The sequence below is a fragment of the Harmonia axyridis genome, chromosome 4 (genome assembly GCF_914767665.1).
Source record: "Harmonia axyridis chromosome 4, icHarAxyr1.1, whole genome shotgun sequence".
Classification (NCBI taxonomy): Eukaryota; Metazoa; Arthropoda; class Insecta; order Coleoptera; family Coccinellidae; genus Harmonia; species Harmonia axyridis.
Window position 1 is genome coordinate 1541148 of NC_059504.1, and position 22061 is coordinate 1563208.

At 35.2% G+C, this 22061-nt stretch overlaps 2 protein-coding genes across 2 annotated transcripts in view; one reads left to right on the forward strand and one right to left on the reverse strand.

The window, feature by feature from the left end:
- Nucleotides 1–807: 807 nt before the first annotated feature.
- LOC123678416 (PDF receptor) overlaps nucleotides 808–22061 on the forward strand; it is a 39694-nt gene continuing 18440 nt past the window's right edge. The window contains exons 1-2 of the mRNA XM_045615435.1: nucleotides 808–1010; nucleotides 16773–16843. The gene's annotated coding sequence lies outside the window, so the exon portion shown is untranslated. The remainder of the gene's footprint in view (nucleotides 1011–16772; nucleotides 16844–22061) is intronic.
- Nucleotides 7994–11888, reverse strand: LOC123678417. Its single transcript, XM_045615436.1, has 4 exons — nucleotides 11577–11888; nucleotides 11376–11491; nucleotides 10833–10919; nucleotides 7994–8713 (listed from the first exon to the last, which is right to left on the reverse strand). Exons 1-4 carry the CDS (start codon nucleotides 11665–11667, stop codon nucleotides 8411–8413), a joined length of 597 nt encoding a protein of 198 aa, XP_045471392.1. The 5' UTR covers nucleotides 11668–11888; the 3' UTR covers nucleotides 7994–8410.

Genomic DNA, 22061 nt, shown 5'->3' on the forward strand with positions numbered 1-22061 from the left:
GTCCAGATTGGACTTCATCCGAGCCAGCCGTGGCGATCATATGCCGGAAATCATATTTAAAATGTAATGCCACAAGATTATCTTGCAGTTAAATAAAATTCATGTCAATCGAATAATCCATCGTTGTTTTATTGCAATTTAAAATTCTACAGCTCTAAAAAAAACACCCTTTATTTCAAAAACAAAGTGTCTGCAGACCCATGTTTTAGGATTTTTTTTTTCTTGAAATGATCCGAAAAATCTGTCGTCTTTGATTGTACTTCCAATTTGGGTGTTGTATATCAAAATGGAACATCTTATCGGAAAACACTTTAGAATAGACGCCATGCCTATAATCCCGTTGCCTCAGGTTCGATGCCCAACAGGGTGAATCTTTTTTTTCATTTTATAAGACGCGTTCAATTCAAAAATTATTTGGATTTAAAATATTCCTCGAGATAATTCTTGAAGGACTATTATCCCACCCAGTATAGTATCAAAACTCAGGTAACCCCAAAGGCAGCGTATAAAATCCTATGCCCATTGAACGCACGAACGGCGAGGAATCTTGAAAAATAGGTAAATGTATAACGAAACGAGCCCTATACGACTACCAGCACCAGAGCATATCATCAGGAAGTCACAAGATGGGAAGGACGAAAAGTGGTTGTTTAAAGCTGCGATGTCTCCAATTTCTGAGTCACAAAGTGAGGTTCAGAAAACCTCATAAATGAAATAAAGGTGCTCGGTTGTTCTGCCACGCTGAAGCGTATCGTTCGGTTCAACTTTTCTATTCATAAACCCACGAGGATATGCATGGGCCTCATCAGCGCATGGGAGATTTCTGTGCACCAGTCGAGAGAACTTGGTTCAAAAACGGATTTTCCGAGACTTGGATGGCAGTGCGCTTTCGTCCTCCCTCCTAACAGTACACAGGACTCTTTGGATCGAGTGCGTGAGCGTGGAAATTCGAAATGGAAATTATTTTTATGTCGTTTTATATTTTGGGAGAGATGCTCGAGGATTTTTCGGTGAGTGGATTTTCGGTATATGGAAATGTTGGGTTACATTTTTATATCAATTATGTGATGCATTTTGTCGACTTTAACTGAATTTTCAACGGATTTATGAATGGCTTTTGGTACGAAGAGGCATAGCATAGAATTTTATCTTTTTGTTTAGTATAAAGATAATTTTTCATTTCATGAATATTTTTTGTACTTCTTGCAGACAAGGTGTTCTTAAATTGGAGGTACAAAGGATAATAAGAGATACTTTGGATCATTTTAAGAAAAAAGTTCCATAAACATGTGCCTGCAAACACATTGTTTTGGAAATGCAGGATGTTTTTTGTAGTCCTACTTTTTTGTGATGATTATACCAATTTATCGAATCTTTATCAATCTTCGCTACAGATTGGGAAATAAATACCAAAACTTATAATCAATTTATTTGTCACAGGTAACTAACTGGATATTTACAATAATTTGGATTTTCCCTAAGGTTACTAGAGAATTGTTCGGAATTTTTTTTCTCGAGATCAGCCGGTACGACAAAACTATAAGATACCAAAAAGTGTAATGCTGGACCAAAGATTCTTTTTAAATTTTTTAAACTACCAGGAGTCCACCTGTTCCAAAAAGAATATCACCCTGTAGATATGAATTCAAAATTAGCATATCAAATGATGGAAACTTCAAATTGAAATATCTATGCCAAATTTGAGTTGAATATCTTGTGAAGGGAGGGTGGCATGAGAGAAAAAAACTTGAAAGAAAGTCAAACAATAAAACCTTGTATCTCGAAAACAAAGTGTTTGCGGGCCCATGTTTACAAAACTTTTTTTTTCTTAAAATGGTCCGAAGAGTATGTCGACTTCGTTTGTTCCTCCAATTTAGGAACACCCTGTATACTGAATAAAATGAAATATTTCGTCACTTAATAATGATGTAAACCGGTCCTTATTTCATTCAAATAATTCTCCTATTTTTTATCGATAGTCTCTACGACTAGTTTCTACTTTACAAGAAGTTTGAAATTATTATTTTTCACAAACATGCAAAACTCAAATTAGGTTAGTTCTATTGTTTCGGAAATATTAGGATCTTTTATACTATTCTGAATTTCCTATGGTTCTGATCTGATGAAGCTATCAATGCAAAATTTTTTACAAAATTAGACATGCTTATTATGAATATACAGGGTGTATCAGTTTATATCAATATGAAAGCTATATGAGCTTTTTTTTTGGTAAAACCACTTCGAACTAAACAAGTACAAGTAGATCTGACGAATCTTGCTATACAGGGTGATTCACCGGGATGGCCTATTTGACTTTTATGGAAAACTAATCATAATTTTGAGCTGAAAATTCGCAAATTGGTGTTTGAGAACAATGATCTTTCTTCTTAAAATATTTTCAGATCTCTAAAACCTCCGGTTATACCAAAAACAGACAACTGCTTCCTTATTTCAAATGACACACCCAGTATATTATTGCATCATTAGATAGGTTTTTTATTGACAACTTATTAAAAACTTAACGGTTCATGAATTAATGGGATTCTTATGAAAAAACTGGCTGCGATGAGAACTCACATTTTTTTTGGATATTTCGCCCGAAGAAATTTTTTCGATTTCTTTTTTTTGATTCTACGAATACGTAGAAGACTGTTTGCGGTTTGGACCAAAAATGAACAGGGTGTTCATAAGAAGATCATGAACTTGGACAACTCAAATTCTTTAAAAATCAAGATTTTCAAATTAGAACCTATGTTTTTTATTATTTCAGTCGATTCTACGTACAAAAATAGTGGGGGTTACTTAAATTAATACTCTAAGAGTTATAATAAATGAATATATATGTGGAAATTGAAATTACTTGATTGAATATTAATTTCAATGGCTTTCCATCAAGTGTGCACCAATTCAATTGAGTTTCGAAATTTTTTAACTGGTAGGTTTAACAAACGTAGGAGGTACAATAATTATTTCGTACAAAAAAATACAAAAAAAAAAATTGTTAACATTTTTGAATGTACAGGGTGTGGCGTAATTAATGGATAATCCTGTACTGGCGAATAGGGGAGGTCATGGCCGACCAGAAAATGTAAAGTTTTCTTCAGTAAAAATATCATAGTTTTCGAGATATCGGACAATTTCATTTTTTTCTAAAAAGTGCAAACATGAGGATTATCCTACTTTTTTTTCTAAATCAAGCAAGGTAGGAATTTGGTAGTTTATCTCATAGTACAGCTATCTGAGAGTAAAATAAAAATTAATGCCCAAAGAAATAACAAGATTTGTGATCACAGCATTGAAATTAGTGAATAAAGGTGCATTTTAAAAAAAAAATTAAATTGTCGGATATCTCGTAAACTATGATATTTTAACTGAACATAACTTGACATTTTCTGGTCGGCTATGACCCCCCCAATACGCCAGTACAGGATTATCCTTATCCATTAATTACGCCACACCCTGTATAAAGTCCTGAAATGTTCTTATTATTTACATTCAGTTAATAGGTCCACACATGGATGTTGACAAAAAGATCGTGCGAATATTGATAATGAAATGTTATGTTTGAGTTGTATATTCTGGACGTAGTGAAAATAAACTAGTTTATTTGGTAGGCAACGTTATGAGAGAAAAAAGAATCGTTAATGGCAAACTTGCCTTCTGGTAGCATGAATATTTCAATGAGAAAAACATTAACGTCACGGTTGCTTGCTAGAGCAAACAAATCCAGAAGAGTAACACCTTAACATGAGAGGAAAATAGACCTTCTCTTTTCAAGATGTAAGTCGCAGATTCGAGCTCTGTTGTTCATAAAATCATAAATCTGAGAAATATTCGGTTGGTCATCCGGAAAAGGCTTTAGTCTATATTTTTTCCTTGAATCGTTCAAAATTGAGAGCATAAATTACGCTAATTTAGTTTTCTGATCCGTCACTAACAGGCCAATTGAAAATTCCCCGGTCTAACATAGTGAAACACATTTTTTTGGCAAAATTCGATTTTATTATTCAACATAGTTGCCTTCGAGGGCGATATAGGGATTATAGCGATCTTACAACTTTTCGATACCATTTTGTCGTACGATTTGTCTTTCGCTACAAAATAGGCCTCAGTTTCAGCGATTACTTCTTCATTGGCGTTAAATTTTTTTCCAGCGAGCATTTTTTGAGGTCTGAAAACAGGAAAAAGTCGCTGGGGGCCAGATATGGCAAATACGGTGGATGCAGAAGCAAGTCGAAGACCAATTCATGCAATTTAGCCATTGTTTTCATTGATTTGTGATACGGCGCATTGTCTTAATGAAACAGCACCTTTTTTTCTTCAGATGGGGCCGTTTTTTAACGATTTCATCCTTTAAACGATCCAATAACACTATATAATAATAGCTGTTGGTGGTCTGGCCTTTTTGGAGGTATTCAATGAATATTAACCTTGGGCATCCCAGAATACTCATGCCATAACCTTGCCAGCTTGCTGTTGTGTTTTTCCTCGTTTTGGATTTGGTTCATCGTGTGCAGTCCACTCAGCTGACTGTCGATTGGACTCCGGATTGAAATAATGGAGCCATGTTTCATCCATCGTCACATATCGACGCAACAATTCAGGTTTATTGCACTTAAACAGCTTCAAACACTGCTCAGAATCATTAACACATTGTTGCTTTTGATCGATTGTGAGCTCGCGTGGCACCCATTTTGCACACAGCTTTCTCGTGTACAAATATTCGTGAATGATATGATGTACACGTTCAGATGATATCTTCACAATGTCTACTATCTCGATCAACTCCACTTTACGGTTATTCAAGATTATTTTGTGAACTTTTCTGATTTTTCCTTCGGTGTTCATTTCACCACTAAGCATACCATTCAATGATGGTTGATTTTCCTGGTGCAGACCCCGGAAACTCTTCATCAAGGCAAGATTTTGCTTCAACTGTACCTATATTTTATCAGCAAACGAAATTTTTCATCTTTCATCTTTTTTCAAATAACAAAAGTAGCTATACTCACAACGCAATATCTCACAAACTAATGGTAGGACTGCTGTCAAATTTTGACACGTATCGTTTGAAGGTTGTTACTAACTAAAAATCATATGGATTTGATACTAGCACCTCTATCTGTGCATCAGACTGTAGACTTTTCAATTGGCCTAATATTCAATGAGAAGTTACTTTTTCGCCTTAGGACGTCAAAACTTATTCTTACAGATTTTTTATATTTATAATTCATCGTGTAGATTTTAAGCGTAAAAAACCATAGTGTCCCACTTTGGTCCGGTAGTTTGGAAACACCCTGTATACAGAGTTCTTCACGTTGTCAGAGTATTAACCAAATGCTGTTCGTCCCTTAAAATAACGGCACTGATTCGATTTCTGCTAAGTCTATAGAAATTGAATTTGGAACTTCTGCTTGAATTCATACCTTTGAATTAATTTCAAGGTGAGGTTAATTGAGTTGGTTGGAAATATCGAACTGATTCATTGAGTTTAAGGAGATGTCAAAACATCATTCAAATGCAAAGATGAACACAAACAAATTTTACATTGATGTGCTTCATTATTTCGGTATCTTAAATCATCGAAATAAATCGAGAATTTACCCGAATTGTGACATAATACACGGATGTGGATATGGATCACCGAATTGCGACACTGAACCTGAATTGGACTATTCACACTGGATTGAGAAAAGACCGAAAATGGAATGATACTCTGCATCTACTTACCTACACATTAAGGCTAATGTAAAATTTTGTAATATTTGTGATTTTACTCACAGAAAACCATTTTACTTGGTTTTCTCCATTTTTTGAATATTCATTAGTCCCTCATATGTATGTTTATGTATATGTAAAATTTGACGATGAATATATATTATTATTATATATATTATTAAATGTTGAATAATTTTATTGACTTGGTCGGTACTTGATGAAATTCTATTTCTTTAATATTGAATATAAGTTATTCTTATCAACACTATTTTCTTGTATAAATAACAATTGTTTCACTACGCCGTATTTCCTTCACATTTCAACTATAATAACTCTTTCAAAGAGGTTCTTAATAACATATTTCATATTGAATAGTTCGCTATATATAGGCAGATGACTTTTGAAGCTGTCATCTTCTGACATTTCACAACTAAAAACTACACCATTACTAAAAATGGAACGCTACACGATTCACTATAATTCTCGTAAAATTTTTTCAGTCACTGTTCGAAAAACTGGAGCATTATTGCAGAAGCACATTCTCCGCCAGCAATAGTGAAATTGGTGGAAAAATGTGAGCTGTCGGGACAGAATGATGATGTTAGAATCGAAACCGTGTGCGTCGTTCAAGAACAACTGAGAATAATGCTACTGTAGCCCATAGTTTTGACGAAAACCCAGGTTTTTTTAAATTCTTGATCAATATTGGAAATGAGGCATTCCACAAACGACATTTTACAGTATTTTTCAAAAAAACTTAGGTCTTGAGTTTTTTTTCAGCAAGACTGCGCTACGTGCCACACAAGTTGTAGTGGCCGTTTTTTTCTTGAAGAGAGTTGGGATCACATGAAATAAGATAAGGTCAATGCTCCACAATATTGGAAAATCCTTTATTATTTGAAATTACATTGAATTTTTCAAATTCTCATTCTTTAATATTATTCGAAATATTCCTAATAGAATCTAAAAATAAAATATTGTGTATAGTTTCCTTATAAGGCACAATTGATCTGCAAGTTTATTATGAACAAATATTTGACTTTAAATGGATATTGATTTCGAAATACGTTGCCTCATAAAAAAAGAATGACATTTATTAGGTGTTTTATAGCTCTTTTGTTGTTCCAGTGAGTAATTCACTTTTTAACGATCATCTTCAGTGTACTAAATATAAGCGAGGATCTTCTAAATGTATGTACTTCAAATTGACCTGAATTTTTTCAATTGAGGACATCTCTTGAATATTTGCTATAATAATCGTTTGAAATTTTGAATCAAATAACATTGAATTCAATAAAGATGAATTAATGTACTTTTCAAAATTCATTTTACAAAAACTCAACATATTTTTTGTTGAAATATAAATACTAGTTGATGCAATTATTATTATAATTGTTGTTTTATCTTTCCCCTCTCCATAATAACCATGCTCTATCTGGTTATCGAAAACGATTGATCTTGATGCGTTGCTTGTGATCAATCAATTATTATATAGCAAGGGTAATTGTATCTGTTCCAACACCTATTAATACTGAATTGGAACATCGTACACTCTATCATGAATATTTCATTGAGTTATAAAACAGTTATTGTGCAATATCGAGAGATTTTTCCTGTCTTTTTGGTAGCTGAAACATTCGAATTGAGATGTTCTTTTTTATCCTTTAAATTGATGTTGACAAAAGTGTTCAAAGGAAGTGGAATGAATAATTTCCTGTAACATTGCTCTGTCTTGGCTGGATATTGACCTCCACTTGTATTTCCACATCATGAAAAATGAGAGTTTCTTGCGTCTGTTGTTTTATGCCATATTTGGCAACAGAAATTGAATTTTGGATCGAGAGATAAAAGAGTCTACGAAGATTTGAAATTTCATATGATACAATTTTTGACCTCATTTTGTCTTGTTACGCATTTTCACAGGCTACTCATATTGAATATTCAAATTTATCCAAGAAAATGAAAATCTGTACACTATGGATTATTATGAACTCATTCTCCTGAAGACTGTGAACACATTGTTGAGGAGTGTATTCAGCAAATGTTTCGAGCATCAAACAGATGGTTTAATCATATTAGTGTGCATCCAAGATGTTGATCCACTATATATCTCCCAAATTATGCTACATGCATCAAAGACGTAGATATTAATTCAATTTGGAATTGTTATTTGCTTGTCTGTCATGTTGAAATCATATCTCCTCAACAATAACTCAAAAACTTACTTTTATAATGGAAAATAGGATATTCATACCTATGTAATAAAACAAGCATATAACTTAAGGTGAATAATTTATTCGATGCAGAATTAAGTTAACATCTCAACTTTGCTTATTGATTATTCTTCTTCTCATAAGTTTCGTTTTTCATAGATATTATTTTGAAACAAAGAACATTTTTATCGGTTCTATAATATTGGCATTTCATTTAGATCCTTCAATTACTAATTGATACCTTACCTAATTATATTTTAAAATTAATAAAATAATTAGGGCTTTTTTTTCAAATCTGTAAATGGGTTTTAGTTCAAATTAGTTTTTGATTCAATAAATCTAACAATTTTTTATGATGCTTCTAAAGGATATTGAATGTATTCAAAGATAACTGTAATTGGGCAATTCAACATGAATGTGGAAAGATATATGAAGTGACAATAAAATTGGAACACCTAATATAAATTACATTAGGTACATTATGATTTGACACATCCGTAGTGCAGAATTTCAAAGTCCCTAGAAAAGTAGTACGACTTCCTTGCATGAACAGCAAACATCCCTTTTGGATGAAAAAAATCATCCCTCATATACACTGGTCCTACAAAAAAAACGTTATCTACATATTTTCTACCAACGTAGGCAAAATGTGCAACTCCATTTCTATAGGTGACACCACTTTCAACAAGACAGCAGTGCCGTTCTGTTGTTTTCAGGTCAGTTGGATCATAGATATTTCGCCATTGGAGGGTTCTTTTGTACTTTGGTTCAGTACAAAGGATCTGAAAGAACATACTTCTGAGAAAATCTTTTCAGTTTTATTATATTCATTGAGATGTCGGCGCATTCGCCATTCTGTGACATATAAGGTGTTTTTTTTCGAGGTATATAACTTTAAGTTGGCATTACTGTTCAAAATGGCAACCGACTTAACAGCACTCAAGTGATTTATTTTCAGTTTGGTTTGGCAATTTATCATGAATCGACTCACGCCTGAACAACGCTTGCAAATAGTGCAATTTTATTTCGAAAATAATGGTTCTGTGCGGAATACGTATCGCGCACTACGTCCATTTTATTTTGTTTAGCGATGAAGCGCACTTCTGGTTGAATGGCTACGTCATCATTTGGAGTGACGTTAATCCTCAAGTGTATGTCGAAACACCGTTACATCCAGAAAAACTGACTGTTTGGTGCGCTTTATGGGCTGGTGGAATCATTGGTCCGTACTTCTTCAAAAACGATGATGGCCAGAACGTTACAGTCAATGGTGATCGGTATAGAGGCATGATTACTAACTTTTTCATTCCTGAATTGAACAACTATGATGTCCAGGAGCTGTGAGTTCAACAAGACGGCGCAACATGTCACACAGCTCCTGCCACAATCGATTTATTGAAAGACACGTTTGGTGACCGATCTTGTGATTTAACACCGCTAGACTACTTTCTGTGGGGCTATGTAAAGTCATTGGTCTATGCGGATAAGCCACAAACCCTTGACCATTTGGAAGACAACATTCGCCGTGTTATTGCCGATATACGGCCACAAATGTTGAAAAAAGTTATCGAAAGTTGGACGTTCAGATTGGACTACATCCGTGCCAGCGGTGGCGGTCATATGCCAGAAATCATATTTAAAATGTAATGCCACAAGATTATCTTGCGGATAAATAAAGTTCACGTCAATCGAATAATCCATCGTTGTTTTATTGCAATTTAAAGTTCTATAGCTCTAAAAGAACACCCTTCATTATGGAAACATTTTATTTTCACTTTGGAAACGTACCTTTACCAGAAAGCAATATCTTGTTTGGCACCCTTAGAGGGTTATATTCTTTATTAATAAAAAAAATTTATAACCGTTGCAGTACTTTTTGCGACTATTCAAAACATACAAACAAATAGATATTATGTGTATTATTTTTACATTTCTTATGTCATCTGTGTTCAGTAGATGAGCCATTTTATCATGAAAAGACACGCTCTTCAATAACGTTTAAAAATCGTCAAATTGTTCAATCAAATTCAGTGTTCATTTGTGAATACTCAGAGAAATATAAAAATAATTCATGGACGATATTATTCAATTTATCAACTCACTATTCTTCATATTGCAGATAAATTTAATAGCTGTACGAGGTACAGCTGATATGTTTTCATTTCCACTGATATGTTTTCATTTCCGCCCGCTTCATGTCCAATTTGATAGTTCATGTTGGGGACAAAATTTGCTTACTGAAAATGAAATATTCCCCCTCTATCTATGATGACTACTTTGAGGTCAAAACCTACTGAACACAAATTACATAAGAAATGTCAGAAAATAATACGTATACGTATTTTTTTGAACCATTTATTAGTATAGGTCAAAGATTTTTTTCATCTAGAGTCTAGACCTTAAACAAGCTGATTAGAAATCGAATGAATGAAAATTTCTCATCTTGTACTATAAAGAGGATTACGAGTACACCAAAACTTATATTTCCGTATTTGCTTTGTACTTCGATATAAGCTAGATACAAATTCTGAATATTTGCGATGTAAATATTCTAAAAACTTAAATCAACACTGGAAGCATTGATTCAATAAATTTAAAATGGTATCGTTGTTTATTTGGTTTGTTTAATCCAACAATAAAAGACCAATTTGAATTCGGATAGAATGTACATAAGTGCCACTATTGTTACATCGCTTAGTAATTCAATGTTAATATCATTTTATGTCGATTCATGTTACTATTGTCCTAAAAAGAACTGGTAGAATGATGAAAAAGCTCTCTTTATTTCATTACGAAGCAAACTGTTAGTGTAAATCATTTCGACTGTTTTGGATACGAGGAAGTCATGAATATTTGAGTAGGTGTCTCGTTAATTTAAATTACTACTGGGAGTTTACGTACCTCTAAGAATTTGTCTACCCTGTACATCCATTTCTCTGGCCATCCCCAATCAACGTAATCGTAGCCACCAATTTGTCCTGCATGAGACTGAAGAAAAGGTTGAGAAAGTTTATTAGCAACTACAAATACGGGGTTTTCCAACAAGAAGTTCATTTCATTATTGAATATTCAAGGTCTTAGTGGAACATAGTTTTCAATTGTCAAATATCAAAAGATAATAATAGCTTAGTAACAGCTCATACCCAGATGTTGGGCTATTCAAAATGAAACTTCTTTTTGGAAAACCCTTTAAAATGATCATTTCAAGCTATGTGCAAAATTTTGTGTTAATAACAAAACCAGAACCATAGAACATTCAAAAAGAATAATATCAAAATTTATAATGAATAATGCACAGATATAAAGTCAGCAGCTTTTGAGCCCTCGATGGTTTCAATACGCCTTAAAATTTCAGCAGTTTGAGCATCAGATTGTGTAAGTGAAGAATTTATAAAACATCTTAAAAAAAAGTTCGTCTGTTGATTAGTTAGATGCAATACTAACCCACGAATTGATATCTAGAGGTATTATTTTAGCAACATAGGTGATATCACCTCTATCTCCAGCTCTGAATGCATCTTCAGGAATTTTTCCAGTATATGGTCTCCAGTAGTGGTATCCTTCAAAAACAACATGAATTTATGAATAAGTGACGAAAAAAATAAAGTTGATATCACTTGAATACCAAATACGGATCGTACTTACGAGGTTTACATTCTTGGATAGCAGTTAGTGAAAAAACAGTTTTTACATACAGATAAACGAGAATAATATAAAAAAGATGTATTTCTCTCATGATTGTTTCACTGAAACAGAGTACCAATTACTAAGAAGCATTTTCCTTATTTATAAGTTTTCCATGACGTTAATGTAGTCACTAGAATTAGTGAACGTTATTGATGTAATTCATGAAATGAAACAAAAGATTCTTGAGGAAATGTTCAGTGAATAATCGAGTTGAATGAATCACTTTTTCTTGCATCTTCGTCAATAATACTCAGACGATAAATCGACATAAATACGAAATCAAATCTATGAATAATATAAATTAAAAATCATCATAATCGTTGATTGATTACACTGCGCAGAAGAATTAACGCACATTATGGAAATCTCAAATTTATTCTACAACTGAAGGTGTTCTCAATGATAATTATTTTTATCAGAATTATGCATGCATATGTTATCTACTTTCAACGTTTTTCTTCAATACAGATGTTTTTTCCCAGCAGGAATAAAAAAGATGAGATTCTAGTGATCAATAGTTTTTCTTTCTTTTGATTTTCTACACTCGATCGTTATGTAACGCAAAACACGCAATTTGACCCAAGAGGAATGTGCCCAAGCGGTAGTTTTGGGAGAAGAAGGGTGGACATACACAAAAATTTCAGAAAGGTGTGTCCAGAATGTTGCAGCGATTCAGGAAGACAGGTATGAATGTCCGAAGACCAGGACAGGGTAGACCACGGGTAACAACTGCCAGTCAAGAACGTTACTTGAGAGTTTTTTGTTGGGGTGTCATGGGGTGCTAATTTGCACCCCATGAGTTTGCTCAAGCTGATTTTGAAGGAGGCGAGCAGTTGCAAACCGTTGTCTCAACGAAGAAACTCTCAAGTAACGTTCTTGAATGGCAGTTGTTACCCGTGGTCTATCCTGTCCTGGTCTTCGGACATTCATACCTGTCTCCCTGAATCGCTGCAACATTCTGGACACACTTGTATGGGAAACTCCAAACCTTTCTGCAATTCTGGTGTATGTCCACCCTTCTTCTCGCAAAACTACCGCTTGGGCACATTCCTCTTGGGTCAAATTGAGTGTTTCGCGTTGCATAGCCATCGAGTGTAGAAAATCAAACGAAAGAAAAACTATTGATCACTAGAATTGATCGAGAACAACTGATTTCAGAATGGAGCCAATACATTCAAAATCTGATAATCTCATCTTTTTTTATTCCTGCTGGGAAAAAACATCTGTATTGAAGAAAAACTTTGAAAGTGGATAACATATGCATGCATAATTCTGATAAAAATAATTATCATTGAGAACACCTTCAGTTGTAGAATAAATTTGAGATTTCCATAATGCGCGTAAATTCTTTTGCGCAGTGTATTTTGATACCAAGTGAGTTCCTTTGTGAAGAATATTTTCACGTTCAGAAAAGTTTTACGATTCTGTTTTGAAAGGATGAAAATTTACTCAGACTGATAAAAAAAGATAGTCGACTATTTAAGGATTTGTTTCTTGCGCTTGTTTCCTCTAAGGCTTTGGAACAATAACAATTCTCAACAGTAATTATCTCTTCTCAGAGTTCATAGATTCATTAGGCATTATTCTTTAACCCTTAATCTCCTCTACCCTATTTTCCACAAAATGCAGGAAGGTTTCATTTACGAGAGGATATCCTCTTTCTACGTATATTCCAAACTCGATTATCGATTATTGGGATTAAAATATGTAAAGAGTTTTCCAATAAGTGGTTTCATTTTGAATAGCCCGCTATCTGATCAGCCGTCACTTCGGAAACCTTCATTTTTCGACATTTGACAAGTAAAACCCAGATTTGTCTATTTCTGGTTGATCTTGGGTATTTGGCATTCCATAAACGATATTTTACCGTATTTTGCAAACAGACTTAGGAATAAAGACTTTTGAAGTTGCTGGGGGCCAGATCTGGCGAATACGGTGGATGCAGAAGCAATTCGAAGCCCAATTCATGCAATTCTGCCATTATTTTCATTGATTTGTGACACGGCGCATTGTCTTGATGAAACACCACCTTTTTTCTTCAAATGGGGCCGTTTTTCATAGATTTCATCCTTTAAACGATCCAATAACGCTATATAATAATCGCTGTTAATGGTCAGGCTCCTTTTGAGGTAATCAACGAATATTATACCTTGCGCATCCCAGAATACTGATGCTATAACCTTGCCAGCTTACTGTTGTGTTTTTCCTCGCTTTGGATTTGGTTCATCGTGTGCAGTCCACTCAGCTGACTGTCGATTGGACTCCGGAGTGAAAGGATGGAGCCATGTTTCAACTATTGTCACATATCGACGCAAAGATTCAGGTTTATTGCACTTAAACATCTTCAAACACTGATCAGAATCATTAACACGTTGTTGCTTTTGGTTTGGCAATTTATCATGAATAGACTCACGCCTGAACAATGCTTGCAAATAGTGCAATTTTATTTCGATAATAATGGTTCTGTGCGGAATACGTATCACGCACTACGTCCATTTTATTTTGTTTAGCGATGAAGCGCACTTCTGGTTGAATGGCTACGTCAACAACCAAAACTGCCGCATTTGGAGTGAAGCTAATCCTCAAGTGTATGTCGAAAAACCGTTACATCCAGAAAAACTGATTGTTTGGTGCACTTTATGGGCTGGTGGAATCATTGGTCCGTACTTCTTCAAAAACGACGATGGCCAGAACGTGACAGTCAATGGTCATCGGTATAGAGCCATGATTACTAACTTTTTCATTCCTGAATTGAACAACTATGATGTCCAGGAACTGTGGTTCCAACAAGATGGCGCAACATGTCACACAGCTCGTGCCACAATCGATTTATTGAAAGACACGTTTGGGGACCACCTAATTTCACGTTTTGGACCTGTGAATTGGCCTCCAAGATATTGTGATTTAACACCGCTAGACTACTTTCTGTGGGGCTATGTAAAGTCATTGATCTATGCGGATAAGCCACAAACCCTTGACCATTTGGAAGACAACATTCGCCGTGTTATTGCCGATATACGGCCACAAATGTTGGAAAAAGTCAACGAAAATTGGACGTCCAGATTGGACTACATCCGAGACAGCCATGGCGGTCATATGCCAGAAATCATATTTAAAATGTAATGCCACAAGATTATCCTGCGGATAAATAAAATTCATGTCAATCAAATAATCCATCGTTGTTTTATTGCAATTTAAAGTTCTATAGATCTTCTAAAAATAACACCCTTTATACTCGTTTTTTCAATATCAAAATGAAACCTCTTATTGGAAAACCCTTAGAATGGCACGTGGAGCGATCTAAGGCAGGTTTATATCCAGAAGAGAATAAAAATGTTTGGGAAAAATAAGGAAATATGCCAGTCGAGCCAAACTCCTCTAAAAAGTCCGTTACGGTTCTGTTCGTCGATCGATCTCTTCAGATTTTTGATCCTTTGGAAGTCAGGTGTCGAGTTTTTCTAAATTCGCATCGTCAGCATGTACTTCTTCCATTGTCGTTGGCTCTTCCGTCCTCGGCACGGGATTTATTAGTAAAACCTTGCTGAATAGAAGTTCAAAAGAGTATGAAATAGTGGATTCACCGATCAATTATAAAGAGAACCGTTCAAGGTCCCGTTGGAGGGGATTTTAATGAAGCCTGCCTTACTTCTCTGATGTGTGGATCCGTTCATCTTTTCGTCTCGATTTCAGGGAAAACCGATATCTGGGAATCGCGACAGAAATGCTCGATGTGCCCCCTTATGTCTTTTTGATACCCTATATTCGTATTATTATGATTCGATGTATTTTCCGGTCTCGAGACATGGAATATTATGTTAATTCTGGTGTAACGATGTCGCCGCCATCAGGAAATTTGATACGTTCGAATTTTGTAATTTATTTGATCATTGGTTTTGGGAAGGTAAGAGGGGTAGATTTGGAGGATGTGGACAAGTTGGAAAATCTGATGAGACAAGCAGAAATGAAGTAGGGTGAACTCCGCTGTGTCAATTTTACTCTTGACTCTCGAGTCTACCAAAGAAGGAGGAGTGTTGAGTTGATTTTGATATTGAAAGAAGAGTATATTCTAAGAAAAACCAATGGTTGATTATTTCATTGTATAGAGGAAGGTACGCCATTAACGATGGAAAACGATATCAAACAAACGGCCACCACTACTACGGTTGCAGCACTATACACTGTGTCCGTAAAGTATGGAACAAATTCATTTTCAGCTAAACAGACCATTTTAAGAAAAAATCCTGAAACACGTCGATTATTTATTTTAATTTACCGTATTTTAAAATAATAATCTAATATACAGGGTGAATTACTTTCGGGTAATGACGTCACCGTCATTTTTTTCAAATAGAAAACCCCCAATTTGTCTCAATTTTCCGATTACTCTAGCTGAGCTGATTCCAAAAATGTATCACATGTTGATTCAACAAACAAACAAAACTGCCGCATTTGAAGTGAAGCTAATCCTCAAGTGTATGTCGAAACACCGATACATCTAGAAAAACTGACTCTTTGGTGCGCTTTATGGGCTGGTGGAATCATTGGTCCTTACTTCTTCATAAAACGATGATGGCCAGAACGTTACAGTCAATGGTGATCGGTATAGAGCCAAGATTACTAACTTTTTCATTCCTGAATTGAACAACCATGATGTCCAGGAGCTGTGGTTTCAACAAGACGGCGCAACATGTCACACAGCTCGTGCCACAATCGATTTATTGAAAGACACGTTTGGTGACCGCCTAATTTCACGTTTTGGACCTGTGAATTGGCCTCCAAGATCTTGTGATTTAACACCGCTAGACTACTTTCTGTGGGGCTATGTAAAGTCATTGGTCTATGCGAATAAGCCACAAACCCTTGACCATTTGGAAGACAACATTAGCCGTGTTATTGCCGATATACGGCCACAAATGTTGGAAAAAGTCATCGAAAATTGGACGTCCAGATTGGACTACATCCGAGCCAGCCGTGGCGGTCATATACCAGAAATCATATTTAAAATGTAATGCCACAAGATTATCTTGCGGATAAATAAAATTCATGTCAATCGAATAATCCATCGTTGTTTTATTGCAATTTAAAGTTATATAGCTCTAAAAAAAACACCCTTTATGTCTAGCAGACTCATTATAACTACAAATATTTTTCCAGGAAATTTGAAACCAACCAAGAACTAGGGAAAATCGAAAAAACTTCCAGAATTGTCTTGTGCTGATGAAATTGTGAGTATCTCTTTTATTTTTATTCTTGCTGTCAAAAACTTCGTTGAAATTATGTAGAATTAATAATAACGCTTTTAAATACCAGTTCAATCAAGTTAGTCTCCTAGTGAACCTCAATTTGCCTATACAACCCTCAAAGAACAGACTGCCTTTCGTCATTTCAACGAAATTTAATAACTTTCAAATTAATGAGAAGAATGACAGTCCAATCAGGGTACCCACTTTGGCGTCGATTTGAGATTTTCCAGAGAATCTCTAACAATCAAAATCCCGAACATTAATAGACTAGGCCAATCGCATTTGACACCTCATGGATGAAGGAAAAGGCGTTGAAAATTCCGGAAAACCTTTTAATGCAAGAAATCACAAGAACTATCTCGTCCACGGTTCCTGACAAGAAATCACTTTTAACGTTACATCGCCAGCTGAAATTTCCAATTCCTTGAGTTTCCTTCTGTGGGAAGCCGGGAGTGTCACAGTGGTGGAAAACTAGGATTAAGATTGTTCGTGAAGCATTGTTTCCTGGGAATGAAACCTCAGACTATCAGTCCTAGACAATTGAATGTGTAATGACTACATTTCTTGGAAAATTCGCTGTGTATTTCTGTTCTCTTGAGGATAAATGTGTTTACTGCCAATTAGTGTAGAAGTAGATGATGTTGGACAGTCCCAAAAAAAGTTAATATAGAAGAAGTATGTAGAATTTCATCGTTACCGAGATACACAGTACTCGTATTGAACTGTTTTAGTACTTTCTCTATTTTTATTACCCACTGGAACTATAAAGAATAATAGTTATAGAGGATTTGGTTAAACAGAAAAATCTTAAATAGTCATCATCGAATATGCCCTATCATAAAAACCAAGACACCTGATTGTGTTTTCAAATTGAACTTGAATATTGCCTCCAAACCAATAAATAATATATCATCGTTGTTTTTCAATGCAAATTATTCAACACCATACACAAGAAAATCAGGATTTTTTGAGTTCACTGCATGTTCAACTTGCAATATGAATTACATAGGACATACAGGACGTTTATTCAAAAGTAGATTCAACGAACATATAATGGATTTAAACAAAAATAAGCCACCTCTGTAACACAGTGAATTAATGATGCTGACCATTTCTCTATAATTGACAACATGAAAAATACAAGTGCAATCAAAAGGCAGGAGACTCAAATGTTTAGAATACATCTAAATTCATAAGCAGGTGAACAGAAATAGTTCGAAATTATGAATAAACAAACAGAACTAAACTATCGCAAAATATTCAACGCTTCCATATAAAACCTGAAGTTTTGAACATTTGCACAACGATCCAAAATATTTTCTCTTTCTTTACCAAATTTTAAAGCCCTCGTTTGGTTGTCGAACTTTATCATTTGAGACCATTCTGAACTGAAAAAATGTTACGCCCCTGTCGAGAAATCGTCATTTTTTTCCACTCATTACGAAGAATATTATTCAAACTCGACTACAGCTCCAAATGAAAGCACTGAAAATTTCAAACGACTTCTCAGTAAAAAAATGTTTGATTATATATCATCCTTCAATTATATGGGTACATGTTTTCATTACCTCGTTATCATTTAATTAAATTTTCACCATTTAGAATTCATAAACGGATATTCGGGCTTCCTAGAAAGGTTTTGGAGGTCGGTGGATGAAATTCCATTAGATTTTCGAACGCAAATTGTGGAATTTTCAGAGGGGAATATTCACATGTATATATTAAATGTAAAATTGATACGTTATTTTCAATTGTTTGATTTGAATACAATATGTTACGAATAACCTCAATAAATGAATAAACTCACAAATACTTACCCATTTTGAGTTTGAGATGTATCGAAGAAGAGTTCCCATTTTCGATATTCAACATCGATGATAACTTCCTGATGCACAGGGTGAAGGAAGCACTTCGTTATTTCCTATAGAAACTGTGTTAATAATGAGGGAAATATTAAATGAAGCATTTAACATAATACAAAAAATTTTCCAATTAATATTCTAAATGAACTTTGCACTCCAATTACAACCTCGATAATATGGATGCTGGCTCCTGACCTACATGCATATTCTGTCTTTAAACAATGTGACGTTGACCTAACGACTCTTGCTCATGAAAAGCTTTCAGCCCTTTCAGAAATTGACGCTGAAGGCTATTCTTAAACTCACCATCTGTGGGGAATATTGAAGTGTAGCTCATTAACATGTGTACCCTTTTTTTTATTGCAATATGTTATCGCCATTAGCAAATGAACATGTATTATCTTCCATAACGAGAGTGTTTTTTCCTCATGTGTTATTTATTGGTACGCAGGACAATTGTTCTGCAGGATCCGTTCAACCATAAGATGAATTAGTATATGTTGTATGGAAATTTTATCCATCCATACGTTTGTTTTTTCCAGTTGAATCGATATATTTAATTAGGGGAAGGGGAAATCAGATGCGTTGTTTTCGAAATTGTTTTGATTTGATTGGAAAAGTCCGTTCGAAATGACTTAAGTTTTTCAGTTCGATGAATTTTCATATTCTAATGGGTGTTTTTTTCGAGGTATATAACTTTAAATTGGCATTACTGTTCAAGATGGCGACCGATTTAACAGCTGTCAAGTGATTTATTCTCAGTTTGGTTTGGCAATTCATCATGAATAAACTTACACCTGAACAACACTTGCAAATAGTGCAATTTTATTTCGAAAATAATGGTTCTGTGCGGAATGCGTATCGAGCACTACGTCCTTTTCATTTTGTTTAGCGATGAAGCGCACTTCTGGTTGAATGGCTACGTCAACAAACAAAACTGCCGCATTTGGAGTGAAGCTAATCCTCAAGTGTATGTCGAAACACCGTTACATCCAGAAAAACTGACTGTTTGGTGCGCTTTATGGGCTGGTTGAATCATTGGTCCGTACTTCTTCAAAAACGATGATGGCCAGAACGTTACAGTCAATGGTGATCGGTATAGAGCCATGATTACTAACTTTTTCGTTCCTGAATTGAACAACCATGATGTCCAGGAGCTGTGGTTCCAACAAGACGGCGCAACATGTCACACAGCTGGTGCCACAATCGATTTATTGAAAGACACGTTTGGTGACCGCCTAATTAAGCGTTTTGGATCTGTGAATCGGCCTTCAAGATCTTGTTATTTAACACCGCTAGACTTCTTTCTGTGGGGATAGGTGAAGTCATTGGTCTATGCGGATATGCCACAAACCCTTGACCATTTGGAAGACAACATTCGCCGTGTTATTGCCGATATACGGCCACAAATGTTGGAAAAAGTTATCGAAAATTGGACTTCCAAATTGGACTACATCCGAGCCAGCCGTGGCGGTCATATGCCAGAAATCATATTTAAAATGTAATGCCACAAGATTATCTTGCGGATAAATAAAATTCATGCCAATCGAATAATCCATCGTTGTTTTATTGCAATATAAAGTTCTATAGCCATAAAAAAACACCCTTTACAAACAAAGTTCTGTATAAAAAGCGTAACCTGATTCATAAAAGAATTGAGAAGGATATCGAAGAAAATTTCCACATTTTCTATATGAGTTCACGCTCATATGCGCGTCAGGCCAATTATATTTCATCTCTCCACTTCGCCTAAATGAGCATCAACCTCTTCACGATTCTATGACTCCTTGGAAAACGATTTAAGAATCATTTCCAAAGATTTATTATTCAATATCATAAAAGACATCTAACTTGTAGAAACTTCCCCGTATATTATGTTTTTTCTTGGAAAAAAAGCAAACCCGCAGGCATAACCGCATGCTTGATTCACTTCAATATGTCATTTCATATAAGTTTTTTGCATCGAAAGCCCGAATATTTTGGGTAAAGCGGAGCTGAAGCGATGTTTAAGTTCAATCGTGAATCTCATATCGGATTCCCAACAGACTGCAATTCGATACATACTCATTTCACTAGGAATACTACTCTACCATCTTGGAATTTCGACAATCACAAGTCATGCAATTGCTTTGTACGTGATGGAGTTCAGGGAATTTGGGAATAGAAGTTGTTATTCGAAACATACATGATGTGAATTCACACTTACAAAATGAATGTAGATCTATTCGAGCCCTGTGCAAATATATGATGGACATTTTCAATCATAAACTAAGGATCTCAATCGAATATTTGGATCTCCTGCTATTAAATATCTACTATAGGGTGTTTTTTTTCGAGGTATATAACTTTAAGTTGGCATTAATGTTCAAGATGGCGACCGATTTAACAGCTGTCAAGTGATTTATTCTCAGTTTGGTTTGGCAATTCATCATGAATAGACTCACGCCTGAACAATGCTTGCAAATAGTGCAAAATTATTTCGAAAATAATGGTTCTGTGCGGAATACGTATCGCGCACTACGTCCATTTTATTTTGTTTAGCGATGAAGCGCACTTCTGGTTGAATGGCTACGTTAACAAACAAAACTGTCGCATTTGGAGTGAAGCTAATCCTCAAGTGTATGTCGAAAGACCGTTACATCCAGAAAAACTGACTGTTTGGTGCGCTTTATGGGCTGGTGGAATCATTGGTCCGTACTTCTTCAAAAACAATGATGGCCAGAACGTTACAGTCAATGGTGATCGGTATAGAGCCATGATTACCAATTTTTTCATTACTGAATTGAACAACCATGATGGTGTGGTTCCAACAAGACAGCGCAACATGTCACACAGCTCGTGCCACAATCGATTTATTGAAAGACACGTTTGGTGACCGCCTAATTTCACGTTTTGGACCTGTGAATTGGCCTCCAAGATCTTGTGATTTAACACAAACCCAACATTCGCCGTGTTATTGCCGATATACGCCCACAAATGTTGGAAAAAGTCATCGAAAATTGGACGTCCAGATTGGACTACATCCGAGCCAGCCGTGGCGGTCATATGCCAGAAATCATATTTAAAATGTAATGCCACAAGATTATCTTGCGGATGAATAAAATTCATGTCAATCGAATAATCCATCGTTGTTTTATTGCAATTTAAAGTTCTATAGCTCTAAAAAAAAACACCCTTTATAACGACACCCTCAAAATGTGTACACAACATCGAATAGAGCTTGGTCATTCCGAAAAAGACCTCAACCTTTGATGCATCGTTATATGCAGGACCAACGTACATTTAGATATATACAGTCGAGTACGAATGTGTGTAATCTGAACAATTCTGTAATTAGC

Coding starts and splice junctions, on each gene's coding strand:
- LOC123678417 (XM_045615436.1), bottom strand. CDS start 11,667: ATGAGAGAAATACATCTTTTTTATATTATTCTCGTTTATCTGTATGTA. Junction 10,920..11,375: donor CTCTAGATATCAATTCGTGG/GTTAGTATTGCA, acceptor CCTTTTCTTCAG/TCTCATGCAGGACAAATTGG. Junction 8,714..10,832: donor GGGTAGACAAATTCTTAGAG/GTACGTAAACTC, acceptor ATGTTCTTTCAG/ATCCTTTGTACTGAACCAAA.